Genomic DNA, 21499 nt, shown 5'->3' with positions numbered 1-21499 from the left:
AAACAGATTATACACTCCGCTTGTGCCACTTTGATTACCTACATTGTATGACATTCAATGTAGATGATTTGACCTCAAAAGTATACGTTTGAGGTCATAGTTCATTTTGACATCATAACATCCTTTTAAAGGTCAACAATTTTTTTGATTTCAAACACATTGGGTGTCAAACTACAAAGTCACTCTAAGGAAACATTCTTCACATTCTATAGTTGATTTCACTTGCATTTCTTTGATGCCTCGTCAATATTAAAGGTTACGATAAGATCTCTAGTTTTCTTGTGTCATTTTTGTTTCACATGGAGAGTCATTTCTGTTATTTGTACTTACAGAAACATATTTAACCTTCACGAAATAATCAGATATCTGTAGCATCACATTAATGCAAATTACATGAAAAATTTGATGACATTACTTTAGGACGCAACATTGAAATTGTCACTGACATCAGGATCATGGAAAAACCATACATGTAAGTCTTGTCAAAATACAGACATGTGCATTGATCATATTTGTTTATAAGTAAAATAACACAAGTAATTCTTTATATGATACAACAACTGCACCTCTTCATTAGCAGAATCTCTGTACAAATTACTGATAATAAAAATACATTTCAAACAGTTAAAGATGTTGTAGATTTCAAACCATAACTTAAGAAGGGTGAACTGAAGTCAAACTTCACAATCCTGTACAACGAGGCCACACAGATCAGCATTAATAACATACTTTGAGTGTTCAATGTTATTAAAAATTCTTAGGAGTGTCATCTTTTATATGGTAACACATTCTTAGAAGATTGCAGTTGGAAAGTATTACATGCTATGGCCCATTTATCTGAGAGACTTCCAAAATGCTGAATGAAATGATGGGGAATAAAAACTCTGCCATGATACATATATACCCTTACACTGTTGAAACATACTAAGACATTATCCCATAGCACAATAAAAATCTACATACAATGAACTTGTTTTCTGCAAAATAAGTCAGCCTCAGCTGTGAATGATACTGGCAGCAGAAAATACAAGCATTTGTTGTTGTTGTTGTTGTTGTTGTTGTTGTTGTTGTTGTTGTGCCAAACTGTAACATGAAACTATTCCTCAGAGTAAGTTATACACCACAGAAACTGCAGAAGTAGTACTTGCAATCCTAAACTTGTAAAAGTAATCCTGAATAAATATAGAATGAAAAAAATGGGTAATATGTAACTATCTTCAGTAAACGTAAAAAGTTTGTAAATACATTTGATTTGGAAGCTTGGTTTTTTAAAAGTGAACAGTCCTGCATCATGGTATACTCTTTGCTCTATGACTTTTCTTCTGCAAATGAGTTCCAACATTCCTTTTAAAAACTATTTACAGCTAAATCTTTTACTACTGACACGTCAATTTAGCACATTTCTAAAGTAAGAGTGGCCTAAAACATTTGCCTCAAGCTGTAATTTGATGAGTACACACAATTTCTGGAATTTGCCTGAGGCAAAGCTAATGACTATATCCAGTAATGTTGAGCCTTTGAAAAGATGTGTGTGAAACTTGTACAGTACGATTTGGATAGGGTCACATTTCTGACTATCAGGGATACATACATATATAAGGCAAATTTACATGGTGGGCTTTTTTGACGGTTCGCATCTAATGATGAGTTTCATTGAAATATACAGTTCCAAACCAATCAGTAGTACTCTAATCTGATTATTGCTTGTTCTATTTACAAAAGTTTAAAAACCAGATTAGCATAAGGAATAGACCTTTTACATTTGATGACTGAAGTTCACCCAAATACATGTCACCCAGCACTAGCAGTGTGTGTGTGTGTGTGTGTGTGTGTGTGTGTGTGTGTGTGTGTGTGTGTGTGTGTGTGTGTGTGTGTGTGTGTGTGTGTGTGTGTGTATAAATATATACCATCAACTGGTGGCAATCAAAACACATTCTACACAAACAGACTTCATTACATGGCATCGAGGTTAATATTGATTATATCATGTGCAAGCTAAGTTGCAAATGTGTTTAAACAGAATATATGTGATTTATACCTTTGGTCGTTCTATATCACAACAACACACATTTACGTCACTGGTTCGTTGGTGCTCAAGTGAGAGTCAAAATGTTAAAAAATCTTTCTTATTTGTGTGTATAATTATATTATTCCCCAATATTTTTCTTCATTCAGGAAGAAAACACCTGTGACCTAAAGGGTTGTCACTAATCACCTTTTGACTCATAGTGACAAGGCCCCTTAGGTCACTTGTATTTTACTAAGCTGGATGAAGAAATACATTGGGGTAATATCTAAGTATTCTACCAATCAACTGAAAATCATACACCTCGGGTATATGGCGTATTGTATTATTGAAGTATTGTACAAGGTTCTTTGTTGCCATTTACAAAACAAAGGCTATATTTAAAGTGTAAGATATTATTTCATATAAATTCCATATGTATATACATCCCAAAGGTTCAAACCCTTGATGAAGGTGAAGAAACAAAATATAAAGGCAAGTCAACTCATACTTCCATTAAAGCACATTTACAAGCCTTGAAAAAAATTATCTCCAGTAAAATGTATAACTCCCTTCTCCACTTTCATGATAAAAAGTTACTTTTATTTTATTTTATTCTACTTTATCTAAGTTATAATATGTAAACTATGAACAAACAAGTTTACAACTGCACTAGCTGCTACTGAACATTTATAAAAAAAATCACATGTGGGTGAACATATTCTTTGTAACTGTATACATGATAAAATAAAACAAACTGGTATTTGTGTCTGCACCCAAAAATCAGCGCCCTCAATGGCGATCACAATTCAAACCTGTTACTGCACTACTTATGGATAATATCGATTACTGATTAACATGTACAATGATATTATACATTTCAGTGAATAGATTGTGGTTGTCTGATCGAAAAACGATACTATAGTTACAAACTAGTACAGGTTTAACATGGCAAAGAGATTCAAAACCAAGCATTTGCTCAAGATTTAAACTTGACACTACACCATGTATTGACAATATAGACCACTAATTAAGAGATGCAATGTATTTTTTATAGGTAACTGACCAATTTTTAGTGACTGTATCTTTGGTTACTGGATGGAAAGATACCCCACTTGCAGCTAGTGCTGGTTAAAGATTAACAGTGCAGTAAAACTTATCATTCTCCTAAACTTATTTCAGCAATGAAACATAGTATTCAATATATCAGCACTGTAATAACATACATACAGACACAGACACAGACACACACATACACACACACACACACACACACACACACACACACACACACACACACACACACACTCACTCACTCACTCACTCACACTTGGCAATATCAGAATATAATGTTATTAGAAATCACGCTTTCCATGATATAGATAACTTTCTCCAAATTACCTACTATTAGTTTTACACAGTAAAAGAATTTGTTACTCTCAATACATTCACCCTGTTTCAACAATTGTTTCAGACTACATACTTACATGTTGTTGTACTACATGATTACTGAAAGTAATAAAACACTTCCAAGAAAATGGGCAGACTGCACAATAAATAAACAAATGCATTCAAGTTAGGGAGTTAGTGTTAGTTTATAACTGGGAACATATTACATAAGTGCCCGACCCACTAAAATGAACACAGTCCACTGTTCTACTGACATTGTATGTGTCAATACAGGTAACAAATGAAGACAGAGACTAGTGACCACCTCATGGGAGAGGTTGGAGTACAAGAATGAAATGTAACTATACAATCTATCAAGTGATGTTACAGCTGGTCCAATTCATTATGAAGTACTATTTAAGACACCCAAATGGATGTTAGTACTGTGAGATAATCCTCTATAAGTTGATAAGTAGTGAGTGGTAATGCTTACGATAAGTGTAATATCACACTGTCCCTTCCCTAACTTGTAATAGTACAATGACTTTGACCACAATTTGACAAGTTTCTTCCCTTGAAAGAACATCATGTACATTGTACATGTACTCCCTTCAGGAAGGAAAGTGGTCAGTAGCCTTCAATTGTACTGGATTAGTTAGGTGACAGTCAAGCAAGAAATTGTGTCAGGGACCTGACTACAAACAAGTACAAGTTAGGAAAGAAAGACTTCTACTTTTCAGTTAACAGAGGATTAAAAATAATGGCAAGTCGTACGGGTTTTACTACCATTCAGCCAGACTAAATTACCTTCATGTCCCATGAGCCTTTTGATTATGTAGGTTAGTCCATAGACAGAGGTGCAACTGCCTATGGTTAGTCATTGATTACAGGCCTTTTTATGGATCTATAATATAATAGTAATGTGCGAATTTATAATGTACCTTTCCCCCTGAGAGCTCAAGGCGCTCACAACTATTACCCCTGGCAGGGATCAACGGCAGCACAACGGCCCTGTCTACTTCCTCAACTCCCTGGGGAGCATACAATCCATTGCAACCTCTATAAGCGCATAGGATTAAAGAATTCACGTTGCAACCTCTATCCTACCAGGTCCCCAACTATACAGCTGTCACATGTTTGATAATTTTAAGAACAGTCCATTAAAATTATACACTGCATGCCTTCTGATAATATCTATATCAAAGGTCATTCAACCATACACATCCAACATGCTACAGCAAGACATTTTAGTAAATGAGTGTTTCCACAAAAATCAAGTGTTTCAGGACACTGGATGAACAGTTAAACAACACAATTACATAACTGTCAAAACATACATTTTTGAAAAACAATATATATAGATGGGTAAATTTTACTTCTTTATAGTGGGAAGACCAAGAAACATGATGTAGAAAGTCTTCTTTTTTTTCAGCTGTGAAAGAATTGGTTGTTGACTGTGAGTATGCAAGTACACCCATATTACGTTATTCTACTGATTGTGTGTCCACTGCAATTCTTGTATAAAGTATTACTATTATATGCTATTGCTAACCATTACATACTGTGCAGTTACGACATCTCTGAGTATACCGGTACTACACAATGTACTGGGATATATATGTATATATAGTTAATATATGTGGCATTTCTGTCATCATGTGGAACTTCCACCCGGGAAGACAAGGCTCAAACAATGATGAAGGCACTCTCCTGAGGCAGGAACAATTATGCAGTGGTAGAATCTACATTCTCTGATCCTCCAGTTGGCGACAGTGATGATGAAACTATTTGAGTATTATTTTGTTGATGTTGTGCAGTTTCTGTGTCAGTAGTATTTGGTACTGTCTGGGAATTTTCTGCTGCATCTGTTATCTGAACTGAAGTGTCTGTGGCACTGTACGGAGGTGGACTTGGCATCATGATTTGCCCAGATACATCAAGTCCTATTGTTATTCCGGCATCTGGTTCTATTGGTAAAATTGCTGGACTTGCAGGATCAGGGACAGTAGTTGGAAAATTATTCTCATTGGCTGTCAAGAGAGGAAAAAAAAGTTATTTCAGCTGAGTAATTTACATTTATATTTACCAAGAATTTTAATCCTATTTTACTCAACTTGTATTTTTTGGGGGTAGAAACAAATGCCCCTGGTGGAAAGAGGATTAACTATTGATACAAAAACATGGCCTTTAGGAAGGCAAACAACAATGTTAACTGTTCATCATTGGAAAACTACAAATAGGTTAATCATTACAATGTGTGAACACATATACATCATTTTTACAATGTTGACATTGTTTTACCAAACTTGCATACAATTGATCAGATCATTTGATTTTGATTTTTTTTCAAATATTGGAAAAAATTAGTCAAGTAATTTCGGGGGTTAAGTATTTAGACCAAAAGTTACACTCAACTACTAAAATCTATCAATTTGTGTTATCAATTCTCAGCTAGACATCAAAAGTAGCATCTCAGCTATCTTGTAAATACAACAGCTTTCAGTCCAGTGGTTTTGACTTTTAGTCATCTACACACACACACACACACACACACACACACACAAACAAACACAAACACTACCACAGTAACTTTGCTATGCACATCCATTTTTTTTTCAATGGGATGGATGAATTAAATTTAAAAATCTAACCCCCCACCCCCCTTTCCCAAACTAAAAACACTAATGATGTTATATCATACTGAAAATGACACAAGTTGTGCGAAAAACTTGCACAATTGAATGACTCACCTTCTTGTGTGAAAATAGCAGAATAGGCAGGTGGTAGATCTGTTGAACCCTGTTTAGTTTCCATTTGTCCTGGATATGATGGTGGACTAGGTAACTGACCAGTCACTTCTGTATTTTCTTGTTGATTACCTGTTGTTGGTGGTGGCCGTGTGACACAGCCATCTAATGTAATGACTGGATTGTCATACTGATATATTGTGTCTCCAGTTACAACATGCTGTAAAATAAAGGAAATATTGGTTAATCTTGCGTTTGAAAATATGAATTTTCATCATAGGGTTGGTATGCAAAAGTAGAACTTTTGGCTTTCCAGCCGTCAAAAGCTGTACTGTAGATATATGTTGCTACATGTATGTATAATATTACCATATGTAGAGTCAATTCTCAGTACCTCCAATAGCTACTACATTTTACCTCATAATAGAAGGTCAAAATAGATTAAGGTCACATGCAACTATGGCAGTGCATGGTAGTGTATGTGTAGCGTGTAGAGTCAAAGTCATTTTGTTGACCAAGAAGAAATTGAATGTTCATTATTTTTACGACGCACCTACGGCAGCACAATTCTACTTCAGATACCAAGAATTCTCCAAGTTTTAGTTTGAGACAAATCTACAACACTTTTATTGACATGTACATGTGTGCGATGGAGCATTGAAATGGTACATACAACAAACACACTTGCAAGCAGAAAGACATGACATGTCAAAGTACAGCTTTTGACCACATTGCTTGACCTACAAATCTAATTGTCTACATTTCTGCCATAGTTCTCTTTGGTATTATTTAGCAAGAGACCAAGACCAATAATTCATTCAGCGGCTGCGATTTGATGGTCAGCAGAATATCAACTCCTGGATGGATGTCTTTGACATTTCTGATGATTTAAGATGGTATCTGGTTTTGTGGTGGCTATACTTTGATCCCATTGTGACGTCCCATACATGCATTCTTACAAAACTATACAGCAATGTACATATTAGTAACAGACTACCCTAATTCATATTGAAGAAGTCTGTAATATAGGTTTTAAACCCCAAATTGTATTTTTACTTTATCTGCATGTGATGTAAGTATACATACATACATACATACATACATACATACATACATACATACATACATACATACATACATACATACATACATACATACATACATACATACATACATACATACATACATACATACATACATACATACATACATACATACATACATACATACATACATACATACATACATACATACATACATACATACATACATACATACATACATACATACATACATACATACATACATACATACATACATACATACATACATACATACATACATACATACATACATTCATCTTGCCTTGAGTTTTTCCTTACACACGCTTTCAAACATTCCTACAAAGTTTAGGACCGCTTCCCCTGAAATACATTTGACATGCTTGAGTATGTCTATCATACATATGTGATTGTTTTGCTTTGAACCATGCCATGTTGACTTTTGACTAGATACCTGTAGCATTAAATTTATCTTCTGTACTCCGGCTCTGACACTAAGAAATCCTATACATAACTGTGTATATGTTAAAACCCAGAGGTTACAGAAACATAGTAGCTTGTACATGTAGAAATTACACTTATGAACCTTACACTTTGTATCGTATAGACTCTACTAACATTGCACACAGCTTACAAGAAAGCAAATGAGAAACTTCCTGCTAATCTAGTGGTTTCAATTTTCATCTTTTCTCTTCAATGAGTGGTTTTTGAAGATTGAAGACATTAGGAGAACTACCCGTACACATTGTCACTGACCACACATGCTGCAGTTTTCAATTTTATTTGCTACTCTCTGTCCCATGAGTTGCTTTTGAAAGACTTAAGTCTACTCAGTCAACAGGTTAACAATGTACAATATTAATTAATAACATAAAATTTGTATTGTTGTTCACTCACACATGCTGCAGTTTTGACTAACACTTTCTGAAATCTTAACTTTTGGTTAAAAAACAGACACTGTAAATCATGCACTTGTCAAAAATGTTGTTTTAATGTTAAGATGTGTACCTTTCCAACATCTGGGTGCTGAACTTTCACTGAACTTTTCACTGAACTTTTCACCACTTGACATGACATACAAACAGCCCTCCTTCTTATGCTGCTTTGATCACGTAAACATGTTTTTGTTAAATCGTAAGTTACGCATAACATATGATTTTGACCAGAAGATGACCTCATATCAAGGCAAACAAATCACAAAATTTACAGTACGCAGCCATTAATCTCATGATGTCTATATAGTTCATTCATGATATATATGTGCCTATGAATTAATTGTTTAACCGTTCCTGTTCTATACTATTCAACATACATAGGAGACATGCAAGATGATGCAAGCAGCAACAAGCAGAACTTATGACCTTAAGAACACTTGGCACAGAATGTTGGAGATGTTCATCATTTGATAAGAAGTTTTATGGCCTCTTGACTTCATAGCTACATTCACAAATGAATATAAAGATCTGTTTTTGAATGTAGCTAAGTAAAGAGACCATAAAACTGTTCTTATGAAGCGATGAAAGTCTCTACACTTCCAACATTCTATGCCAAGTGTTAACCCAATTCATCAGTTTACTGTCAAGATTTTGTTGCGAGTTCTGTTCATTACTGCTTGCATGTCTCATGTTGTATGACTGCATACATATTACCATGATGGAATAAATACACTTACTGATTCTCAATAGGTACAATTTACATAACTCTATGACTAAAAAAGTTAACATGAACCACACAAACACATAATTACACATTGTAAGTAAAGTACATACAACAAGGCATGTGAGCGTGAGTTGTATATCCTAATTATACCATGGCTTCTTTTGTTTGTAGTGATAACTTTATGATATTCATCATACAACTACATCCCCATCTATTACAGTTTTAGTATTATCACAAATACACCCACATTCACACTCAAACCCAGGTCATGTTGATCAATTGTCAGGGGCAACGTGGTATAAAGTACAGTACTTCATTGGCAGATAAAAACAACTTGGAAGTTTTAGGCACTGTTTTACACGATACCATTTTCAAATGAAAACACAACTACATGTATTTTGTTGCATTTTCACCTACTGTCTGCACAGACACAACAAAAGTTTTATCTTGTAGTAACAAAGCCCCTTAGGTTACTCATATTTCCTTGGCTGGACCAAGGAACATGGTGAATATATAACTGAAGCCTATTATTACTAATAATTACACTGAGTGTTTGTACAACTATATTTTAACTGCAATACCCAACGATATATACATAACTTTCAGATGGATTAACTACATGTACTGAGTATGTTCTTTCCATTGTCAAAACATCTGTCTAACATGTAACCCTCAGCACATACGTGACATTTTCATCAGCATTCAAGAGTGAAAATACTGCACATGTATATAATAATAATAAAGAGATTTATATAGCGCCTAGTATCCATCAATGATGTTCACTGGCACTTTACAATAGAAACTAAATTAATGACTGCGTAATGTATATGAACGCTACTATAAAAGAATTTGTTGTTCAAGTTACATATGGATGATCTTTCTTCCTTGTTTCATAGTTAGCCAGTGATAACTCATAAATACAATCAAATACAAAAGTGTACGCAGTCATACAGTACTCCACACACAATAAAGCAATCACTGTCTTTAGATTAGCAAGCTAACAAAGCAAAAGTAATTGACAATTTCTCTGCTGTATTATGGTAAATAAATCAAATAAATAACCTGAATTTCTCAAGTTTCTAAAAAAATTATTATTATTATTTTGTTGAGTTCCTAGTTTATCTTAAATAATAATTGTGACGTGAAACACAGTCAAGTTTTACACTCTAGCAAAAGAATTTTGAATATTACATTTTTAAGTATTTTTGTTGCAAACTAATTTAATTTTTTACTCAGTGATTGTTTCACATAACATGATAATGTAATCATGTATAATTACCAACCTTCATTTATTACAAAGTACTTTGAAAGAGAGAGAGACTGAACTTACCTGAGGTAAACCTACTGAGCGCCTTGCAAGATTCCCCCTGACTGTCATTACTCTAACGGAACCATCTGGCATTACCACTCTCACTTGTGTAGCATTTTCACTTAATCTCTGTTTACGGGATTGGTACCAACATAGATAGATGCCAAGTTTGACCACAACACAAAGTACAATAATTCTGTCAAATAATCAAAACAATTGGTCGAATACAGTGACAGGTATCATATACATGGAATTCTGCTTGCAAGTTGTTGCGGCTGTTGACTGGTGTGTTTTCGACCAATGTCGAATCCACTGTATACCAGAATCTGCAATTGTAATATTGTCGTAATTCAGCCAGTAGGCTGCTATGAACAATACAAATAAACCATAAATAATAGTAATAATAATAATAATAATAATAATATACCTCATCTGTTATGTACATGTACTTGCCAAGTTATACATGTAGGAGTTCATAATGTCAGATTTATTTTCAGGTCATTTGACGTCATAGAAGCATGACACTTCCCAAATAATACATAAAAGTACAAATAAACCTCCACAGAACTGTAAAATAGTGGGCATACATGGATTTCTGTATTATATACCAGTATATTTTGGGGTTTTCAGATCATTTTACATCGTACATTGTTAAACATTTACAGGTATAGTATATAGTGTTGAATGCAATGCAATTGAACTAAATTACAACTATACTGTCAAATATCACAAATTAATGCATATCGTCATTATAAAGTGATAACCAATTTGGCTACAATGTATGGAAAGTTACATTCCCCTTCCTTAACATTCAAAATAAAGGAAATGTAATACTTAAGGCTTATGTCAATACACGCCAAGACTGGAAAGCTTTTACATACACAAAGAGATACATATAGTATACACATAGCTGTAATACAAGTAATCCTTATATCATTTCAAAATAATCTGTACACAGCTGTTTGCTGTAAAGTACAGTGCATGTAATAATACAATTCTCAAAGTATCCATATGGTACTTCCATTACTCTACCACAATCCACTGTATTACTAGCAGCACTCTGGGTATCACTACATGTACATATGTACAAAGAGAGAAATATCTCATTTGCATGTCTGCACAGTTGGGTTACCACACAGACTATTTTTACAGAATAAAGGAACACTATCGCATGTTTCAAATAGTGTACAGTCTGCATAGGTAACACAGTTGACAACCCACAGGTAGTCTTGTGAATACCTAGCATGTGTACATGTATAGAAAGTCGTACACACCTACATCATGTATCTTAATCAGTGTCTGGGACCGAGTAATAAACTGTGATTTCTATGAATCATAGTCATCAATCACTCGTTGAAATGCAAATCAGTTTTGTATCTGGTATCTTTAGGGAATGCAACTCTCTGAAAGATTCTGACCATCAGATTCAGACATGTCATGTCATGTCATCTAGACGTCTGCTTTCACAGTACATACTGTAGGTATCATAATGCTAGCTATACACTGTGGAGCGAGGAGCATGAATAACACAAAATACTTACTAGCAAATTAGTTGTTCCCAGTAAGGGGTTCAGTGCCAGTGATGTGAACCATGAGAATACAGGGGGGGGGGGGGGGGGGGGGGGGGGGGGGGGGGTGTCATAAGAACACATACTGTACAGTATGTACGTACATTAATGATTTGTATACATTATCATATATTGTATTAAATGTACATTGTATACATACATGTTAGGCTATTGCTGTAGGTACAATGCATTACACATCACAGTGGTATATTTTTAATTATATGTCTTATACATGTATTATTAGCCATGAAAAATGTATAGCCTGCCTTTTGAATAAAAGTATATTGTAGTTCAAGAGCATTTTATTAGTACACTTTATGGTATGAAACATGTTAAAACACAAAGTACAATGTGGCTATATTTATATCATAAAATGTGAATTGCTATATTTATACCATTATTAAAATATGAATGCCACAAATAATGCTACTGAAATGCAGAAAATGTTTACCATTATTTTATAGATCCAGTGTCTCGACACTGTGTGAGAAGAGCCTTTGGCTCAACAGTCTATCGAGTTTAAATAAAGTCTAATAATAATAACAATAATAGATCCAGTGTTTTGAATTCAAATGAAAATGATGAAGAAGTACTGGGGAAATGTAGATGTAATTTAGAAAAATGACAAAAACAATATGTTATCATAATATCATGTTAATTACAGGGGCACTGGTTGAGTTTATAAGCATTTTTACTGGTGTACAAATATACCATACTAGGTACATGTACATTAAATATCGATTAAAGTGAAAATGTTAATGTTAATGTATGCCTTTGATGACACTACAGATCCTGATCATATGGCATTACAGAGATGATGAGGTATCCCCATGTCACAGTTTGACCCTAACAAACAACATAGGCTTTCACAAGCCATCTGCTTTCCCCTTCTTTAACACTAGGGTACTCGATTGCTGCATAAGTGGTGACCATATTTGAATATACAAAATTTAACTCGGATAATTAAAATATATATAATTATCATTATTTTTACATTATTATTATTATAAAGATTTCCTAAATTTTCAAATATACATATGTGTATATAAATTAAACTATTCATATTAGGGAATAACTTACAAACTGTGTTTATACATGTATGATTGTATACCTAAATACCATCTTTGAGTTTTGCAGCAAGTCATGGTTAATCATTGTAAGCTTCACTACTAGTACATGTACATATAAACAGAATACTGTACAATATGTTTTAATAGTATGCAGAAATTAACCACTACCCCATCCCTTCGGCTTCCTCCCCCCCCCCCCCCAAAAAAAAATAAAATAAAATAAAATAAAATAATAATACAATAACTCAGCCTGTGCCCGTTTAATTCAACCCTGCTAAAACAACTATTTTATAAAGGTATAAGGAGAACCACTGATTCAAAGCATTAATCAAACAAATTCTGTAAAGTGTACTTACAAGTATACATAGTATTCCATGGTGAAATGACCTACATGGACTTCTCTCCAGTAGCAAGATTGTCGAAATGTCTTTCAAAAAAGTGGTTTCACAATATTCTTGCACAATATCAAGGCACAAAGTTGGATCTGCGAAGAAATTTAAAAAATGTTACACTAAGTGACACTGTATACATCATGGACGAAATGAATGACGAAGATGAAATGTACACAGGTACTCAACATTCATGGATTTGTATCATACATGATTGAAAAGGACCAATCATATAAATATAATGACATGCTTATGCCTAGAAAACAATTGTTTGGTTCCGGCTACCTGACCCACCTACATGTAGTTTTTCACTGCTGGCCCTAAAACTTTTTTAAGTAGTCAAGAAAAAAATTATAAAATCGCCAAAATTGTGAAGTTTCATGAGAAATAGTGGATGCGGAAACTGACATCAACTTAAGACAATACAAAACTGTTCTTCCAATCTGTAATGGCTGTACATCTGATGAAAAAAACAAATAACACAGATACCATATGGAAAACAATGGAAAATATAACTACCTGAAGTACACACAAACACATGAAAAAAAAATACCTACCTAAAATTGAGCGTAATCAGAACCATACAATTTTTTTTATTAGGCCTTACATGAACAAGTATAGTATACACAATGTATCAACATACATGGCTTCTACAACTGTAACTTGCAAAATGCAAATGTATCACATTAAAATTATCCACCCCGCTGGCACATGTTTAATCCCTTGATTTAGAATATAAGTACTGCTTTATATCTGCAGTATTAGCAGTGTGCCCTTTAAGTCAATATGACATGCCACTGAGTCTGATGTACAGCAATTTCCTGTGACGCACCAACATTTGTGTTCCAAACAATACAACAGGTACATGTAATTGTATGTACATGTAACAACAAGGAACCCATTTTGGCCCACAACAAAAGAAATTCTCTCATGTTAGGCAGCGCACTGGTCATACAATGCACATGTATATCGTGTAAGGACAAAGTTTTTGATTACATGTACATGTAGCTCTGTTTTCACACACCCAAAGGTTTTAATCCCAATCCAACAGGTGGTTGTGTCTCAATGCCAGATAACTACCAAAACCTGGGTTTTTAAGTTACCTTTGGCCTTTTCACATAGTGCACAAATACAAAATGCAGTGGAAAATGACACCAACTGACGACAAGTAAGAGCTCTTTTGAAATATAATCATAGACATTGTCAGAAGTTAAAAGCTGAATACAACGTTTTAAGTTAACACACATAAAGAATACAAGTCTAGCTATACATGGCATGCAGAACAAAATTGTAAAGGTTCATATACTGAAAGCATAAAGGGGCAAGCCATACAGCCTTTACAGGTACAAAATGTACATTTTGTAATTATTTTTTGGTATGATAAATATGGTACCTGACTTTCATCGACTGATGAATTGCCTTATGGCTGTGATACACTTTCTATATTTTTATCTTTTTGAACTTATCAACACCCACTACACCCACAATGTATCATGTGAATTGCAAGCCTACGGTGTTTATTTCAAGACATTTTTCAAATACTGGGAGAACAGTGATATCTTGAGCTAATATCAATAGTATTAGTAAATATGACTTTGTGTCTTTTTCTTTGGGAAACTGTCATAGTATCATGCCATTTTCAAAGCACTACATGTATGTTAATTTCAAATGCAAATTGTAAATGAACTGATCTGCAATTGTGATATGTAGACAAGCCCTACATTCACAACCAAAAATGTAGTTTTCTTGCTCTGGAATCATACATGTATTTTGCAGTACATGTAGTTCAAACATGATGGAAAGGGTAAATAGATATATCATAACAATTAACACTATAAACCTAGTAGCCTAGTGATATTATATTCTTCATCCTGTGTACTGCAGCTTAGTCTGGATGCTAACTGTGGTTTCTAACCACAGCAAGTGAAGGTACAAATCATAACAATACTGTATAGGAACTAAACTAACTGCGACCAGGTTGGTGATTTCAAAGTGTGTATATTACGGACTAGCCATCACAGTATATTTGAACAATGATATACTGTATTGATAATATAACCATAACTATTGTTATAGATCACATGCTTTTATATCAAATATTGACAACTACAAGTTTCATTACCCAAAATGAAGAATTACATTACACAAGTACATGTTTGTGTATTTAGATACAACAACAATGTTGACAATTGTATCAGTAATGGTTCACATCATGTGTACATGTACTACTAGTACATTCATGGTACAATCAACAAAGCCCAATTCAGTGCCACATGTAGCAGCAGCTACAGTACCATGAGATGTCCAAAACATCATGTACTCAGCATACTCTAGCTGCTCGACCTTTGGGTTTTCTTCTGATACAACAAGCGACCGAATGTCACTTTGCACCTAAAAGGTGCACTCAAGGACATTTAGCCGCAGGTCTACAATGTAGCTAAAGCCATTTTTAGACTTGGCATCCGGTTACATATGGTCGTCGGCTGGGCAATGCATGCATATATATGTTGAAAAACAAATGTACATCACTACTACATCTTATGGTTTTATGGCAATAGTGAGTTTGAGGACTATGTAGACATTGTCATTCACACATTTCAATTAATAAATTGGTGGTTATTTTTACAAGCCCTTTGTTAAGCTGAATTAATATGCATGAAAAAACATATACATGTATTGTTCTCTGTTTGGATTATTTATATCATGGAGGAAATGATTTTAGCTAAACCTCAGGCTAAATGCCCTCAAAGCGATCTTTGTCATTTGTCATATTAGAAGAAAGCCTGAAGGTGTAGCAGCTAGACAATGTACATTTCAACAAACAGTGACTAATGTGGCAGACAGCCAATATGACACTGCTAAACTTTCCATAGCTACAATCTGAAGGAACTGGGAATATGTCAAATTAATATCATCTATAAATTGATGGAAAGACTACACCTGTAGTCTACATGTATGTTATTTTTATGATTTATGAGATACACTACTGATGAGTTTGTGATGGGACAGGATATCATCAGGACATGACCTACAGACCCATCCCAGCCCCCAATAAACATGATCTTCAGGCTTACATGTATATCTTACCAAAATAACACTACAACTAATTCTAACCTATACATAATCAAGTTTGATCCACTTTTTCAACAGATATAGTAAGTATACCTTTGAAAAGATATTGTGGGAATATGTCCTGGAGAAAAGTGATTATTTATGGACATCATTTAGTTTGGTCAATTACATTGTAACTGCAATGTCCCCACATGAAAAAGTAGGTTCAAAATCAAACCAGTTCTCATGTCCCAAAATGCATACATGTACTAAATCAGTTTCAAGTATTTGATTCTATTCTATTCTATTCTCAGGGGGGTGGTTTTGAACTGATTCAAAATAAATCAGTTCAAAACTGGTTTATTGATTCAAATTCATTGTTCAGTCTTCTAATGGGGACAGAAATTCAATTCAGTCTGGATCAGTTTTGGATTCAGGTGGGGACAGGGCTATTGTATATGTTGTCTCGCCCACACACTTTAATATAAGTTACAAGTAGCTATCTAGCTTAACAATGTCTGATGACGATTGCAAGAACAAGTCTGTATGTTGAACCAGATAGCCAAGTTTCTGTGTTACATATTCATATGTACATATGTAGGGCAAAGGACTCCCTACTGACGTAAACAGAACTTCTTGACTAGCAGACAATACCCTCTTTGTTAGTTTACATGAAGCACTGGTACATGGATCAAAAGGATGTTTTCTTCTTGGACCTGATAGAGTAGATGAGTTATGGCACCTAAAAATGTCAGATCTACACCCATCACATAGCTTGAGTACCAAAACATTGAAATACATCATGTGTATCTATACAGGTTTGGTCAGGTGTGTCTGTTAAGTCAATAGCCTTTTCCTGCATTGACGTCACAGAAAATTTAATCACACATTTACTGTGTACACAGTATTTGGTTGTCACTTGCGTAATGAAAGTGTTGGAGTATGAGATTTAGTACTCTACCAATGACTTGTAATTTGTATGGAATTTACAATTTAATGGATTATTTACTTAAGCTACTGTACATGCATGTCTATTTTACTTTTTAGGAACAGACATGGATTATCTCTATTTAGTATTTGTTTACAAAACACACAGATCTCATATGATTTTATTTGAATCTCTTCAGTTGGTATTGATTACCTTTTTACATGTACATGGTGCTGGACAACTGTCTTCCGGAAGGACATAGCATATCTTGAAATGGGCATACAATCCCACAATATCATAATATGTTTTTTAAAAATACCGCCAATGGCGTTGTAGCACAACTGTACAGTTTTTAAAAATGTTTATCCATATGCTAGTCCATGCTAACAATAGGTGTTCATTTGCTGAATAACTATCCAGTTGCCTATCCAACCATGTTGCTATCTTTACGACAAATGCTATCATTTGGCTGTTGCTATGGGCGTGGTCATGTTGTTAGATATATATGCATACATTTGTGTATGTTTTTGTTCACTTGTGTATGAATTCCTGATATTGTCTTTGCAATATACGTGATCATTTGGCTGTTGCTATGGGCGTGGTCTTCTTGCTAGGCAAATTTACATACATTTTTTGAATGTTTATTCTATTGTCTATTAAACCCCATTGTTATCTTTGTGAAATACACCATTGTTTGGCTGTTGCTATGGGCGTGGCCATGGTTACTAGGGTATTTGCATACATTTTTTGAATGTTTATTCATTTGTCTTTCTATTCCTGTTATCTTTGCAATATACGTGATTATTTGACTGTTGCTATGGGCGTGGTTTTGTTGCTATGCAAATGTACATACATTTTTTGAATGTTTATTCAATTGTCTATTAAACCCTGTTGTTATCTTTGTGAAATACACCACCGTTCGGCTGTTGCTATGGGCATGGTCATGGTTGCTAGGGTATTTGCATACATTTTTGAATGTTTACTCACTTGCCTACCAGATGATGTTATTATTTGACCAAAATATACTGCCATTTGGTTGTTGCTAAAGGGCGTGGTCATGGTCACTAGGGCCAATTTTGTCAAAATATTTTGAAGAAAATCTGCAGAATAACAGTTTCATAAACATCTTGCCAAGTTTCAGACTCATTGACCAAGTACTTTTTGAGATATAAGTTTTTGACCAAAAATGAACATTCTTACACCTAATTTGCATATCACCCATGGAATCATTGTATGCTTAATATATCTTCGAATCGTCCATACATCCCTAAATGCATCCCCATTAAATTTCAGCCCAATCTGCTCAGTAGTTTTGGAATTATAGATTTTTAACCAAAAAGACACATTTGTAGCCCTAATTTGCATATCACTGATGAAATCATCATGTCATGAACAAATCTTACTTTACACCCCCTAAAGAATCTTCCAACCAAACTTCGTACCAATCTGCCCAGTAGTTTCTGAGTTTAAGTTTTTTGACCAAAAATCACATTTTTTGACCCAAATCACACACCTGTGATGCGATCATTTTGATTTGAACAATTTCCCAACTAGACACCCAAGGTAATGGACCCACCAAATATCATGGCAATCGGTTCAGCAGTTTTTGACTTTAAGTTGTTTACACACACACACACATCCACACACACACAGACAGACAGACGCCGGGCGATCCCTATAGCACTACTGAACCTCAGTTCAGTTGTGCTAAAAACACATCATTGAAAAAGCAGAACTACTTGAACGGGTCTGTTGTGGCATCTACATCATGTACCTTAGCCTGCAATCACTGATAAATGACACGTCTTACAGCAAACAAAAAAGGAGAAGTCAAATAGAAAAAAGTTCAATCTTACTAGTCAGGAAGCCTGGAATCCATGTGAATGGGGTTTGAAATCAAAGGCCAAGATTTGTACAAATTGTCAATGGCACATGTACTAATTCCAACATGGCTGTCTTTATATAAGTTTATACACGTTCATTGTTATGTAATTATGATATGTGCACTTACATGTATTGAAGAAGGTCTATCATTAGTTCAATAAAAGATCAAAAATCTAGTTTATTGATATAGACAAATTACTGACACACAGACAACAGCAAAAATATACACATATGATATCTGTACTGTAACAGTACACACTGTATCAATTTCATGACAACACTGGTTTTCATGATACATAATTATAGATGTAACATATGCCAAACAGCCATATTTGATATGTTGTTAACCCACTGCACTGCTACTTATTTTATGACCATTCCTCAGTTAACTACTAAATATGTAAATTAACCTAATATGGAGTCTATGTGTACTATTTAAGTATTATCATGTGACCTGGTCAACAAGTGATAGCTTCTGTTGCAATAAATCATTTACTTTAGCTGTGTCATGATGATGACATACACTTTTGAATAACAAGAAGTGGTTTGGTATTACACGACTAAGATCTAACATGATTCTTTATAAAAGCTCTATTAATATTTGATAAAAATATATCCAGTATGGGGGTTTGATAAACCCCCCTAGCCAAAGTTTTTAGTTTGAAAGTTTAATAACCACACATAATTTGAAAAATCTAAGAATGTACAATGTGTTGCAATCAATGATGAAATAATTTTGTAGGTTTTCACCATACACTGACTGTAACACACTGTATCCTCTGAATGGTAGATGTATAATTAAAGATGTGTGTGTTATTCATCAAACATGTATTTCCAGTAGAAATAAGTTGAAATCATATTATATACACATGTAAGTTTCTCATTTCTTTTACTAAACTGGGCAACATTTCATCTCACTATATAGCAACCACTGCTTGACTTCAAATGTCATATCCTATCATATATAACCCAAAGGTTTAGTTGATTTTTAATGGAAAGGACCTCCTCACCTGTTGTTCTTCCAATCAAAACAAGTCTTCAACACAAAACCAGACTACATGTACGGTTGTACCTACTAGCTGCCACTTGTAGCCATTTCCCATAACACTACATTTGTACGTAACAGTTTGGTATCTGCCCCCACACTCATGTGATTACTCGCTCAACAAACAAATTCAAAGCTCTAATCAGAAGTGTTTCCATTTTAATGACTATTTGAGGTCTAAAGTTTGATTTAACACATGGTCAAACTCTCAACTACATATGCATACAAGCACAATTGATCGACTACATGTGTTTCATTTCCATATGTGCACAACCTTGTAGCTGTACATGTACTGGTCAGGCCATTCATTTTTTATTGTTCCATCCCTAATGACTTGGGGGGATACCACGTCCACTAGAATATTAAAAATTTGCTCCAAACTCAAAATAAAACTTGAAAGAAGTGTATGGTTCGTTCTAGTACACGTCACTGGTTCTTGAATGAAGGCCACACTGAAAGTTGTGTTCATTTCATGTTTTTATGGGGTGCATATGATTCACTACAGTCTGGGTTTTCACCAGGTGTTTGAAATGGCGGGGATGTATTCAACATTAGTTCCTTGTTGGTTGATTTATGTATGACGAGTTACCTATATCACATTACAAACATGTTCACTTACAAGAACTTAACCTGGTTTACGATCACTCACGTGACTACATCAGTGTTGTTTCTTTGTAATGTAAACACCCTTATGAGAAAACAACAAGAAACGTATATTGGTAAACAAAACATTGCGTCCTTGTCCAAGATTGACGCCCTGGATCACACGTAAATAAACTACAACATCAACACCTGATACAACACATTTTGTGTTCTCCCATTAATGAAAACCAACAGCAATCACGACATAAAGTTTAACGGGGAAAAAACCTTACGTCATCACTCAGGTACGTCGGTAGACTGTGTTTGTACGGGGAAATCAGGAACGTAAAGCTACCACTGCATGCATTGTTGTTGTCATTGATACAGTACTAAATATTCGTTGCTCTTACCTGGAATGTATCCAAAGATCGCGACTGGAAATTATACACCTTCGTGTATCGACACTCTCGCGAACAACAACACTGGTTTGTGTATTTCCTACGAATAACAGCGTAATTATTGAAACAAACGACGAAAACTGGGAGTGCTCCGTACGACGACGGAGTGCAGCGAAAGGCTACCAATGTATGCAAGGTATTTTGCATTTATATGCAAAGCATAATGTGTGTTGGTAGTACCATATTCAATATAGAATTGGGGGCAAATGTTCATTTATTTTTCATTTTATTTTGTATACTTAACCTTCTATAATATAAATTTTATTTTTTGCTTATTTGTACTCAAACACATATTTAGTATGTTTTAAAATATTGGAGTTATATTTATTGCCGTATCTCGAATTTGGCTCCAGA

At 34.5% G+C, this 21499-nt stretch overlaps 1 protein-coding gene across 1 annotated transcript; it reads right to left on the bottom strand.

Annotated features, from left to right (window-relative positions):
* Nucleotides 1–3306: 3306 nt before the first annotated feature.
* On the bottom strand, nucleotides 3307–21289 carry LOC144437499 (uncharacterized). Its single transcript, XM_078126442.1, has 5 exons — nucleotides 21098–21289; nucleotides 13165–13292; nucleotides 10192–10366; nucleotides 6145–6361; nucleotides 3307–5424 (listed from the first exon to the last, which is right to left on the bottom strand). The coding sequence occupies exons 2-5, from the start codon at nucleotides 13182–13184 to the stop codon at nucleotides 5120–5122; spliced, it is 717 nt and encodes a 238-aa protein (XP_077982568.1). The 5' UTR covers nucleotides 13185–13292; nucleotides 21098–21289; the 3' UTR covers nucleotides 3307–5119.
* Nucleotides 21290–21499: the final 210 nt, after the last annotated feature.

Source organism: Glandiceps talaboti, chromosome 7, assembly GCF_964340395.1.
Source record: "Glandiceps talaboti chromosome 7, keGlaTala1.1, whole genome shotgun sequence".
Taxonomy (NCBI): domain Eukaryota; kingdom Metazoa; phylum Hemichordata; class Enteropneusta; family Spengelidae; genus Glandiceps; species Glandiceps talaboti.
The sequence above is the reverse complement of the archived record's forward strand: the minus strand, read 5'-3'. Positions and strand labels throughout refer to the sequence as shown.

Coding starts and splice junctions, on each gene's coding strand:
- LOC144437499 (XM_078126442.1), bottom strand. CDS start 13,184: ATGGAATACTATGTATACTT. Junction 10,367..13,164: donor ATGGAATACTATGTATACTT/GTAAGTACACTT, acceptor ATTATTTGACAG/AATTATTGTACTTTGTGTTG. Junction 5,425..6,144: donor TGCTATTTTCACACAAGAAG/GTGAGTCATTCA, acceptor CTCTCTTGACAG/CCAATGAGAATAATTTTCCA.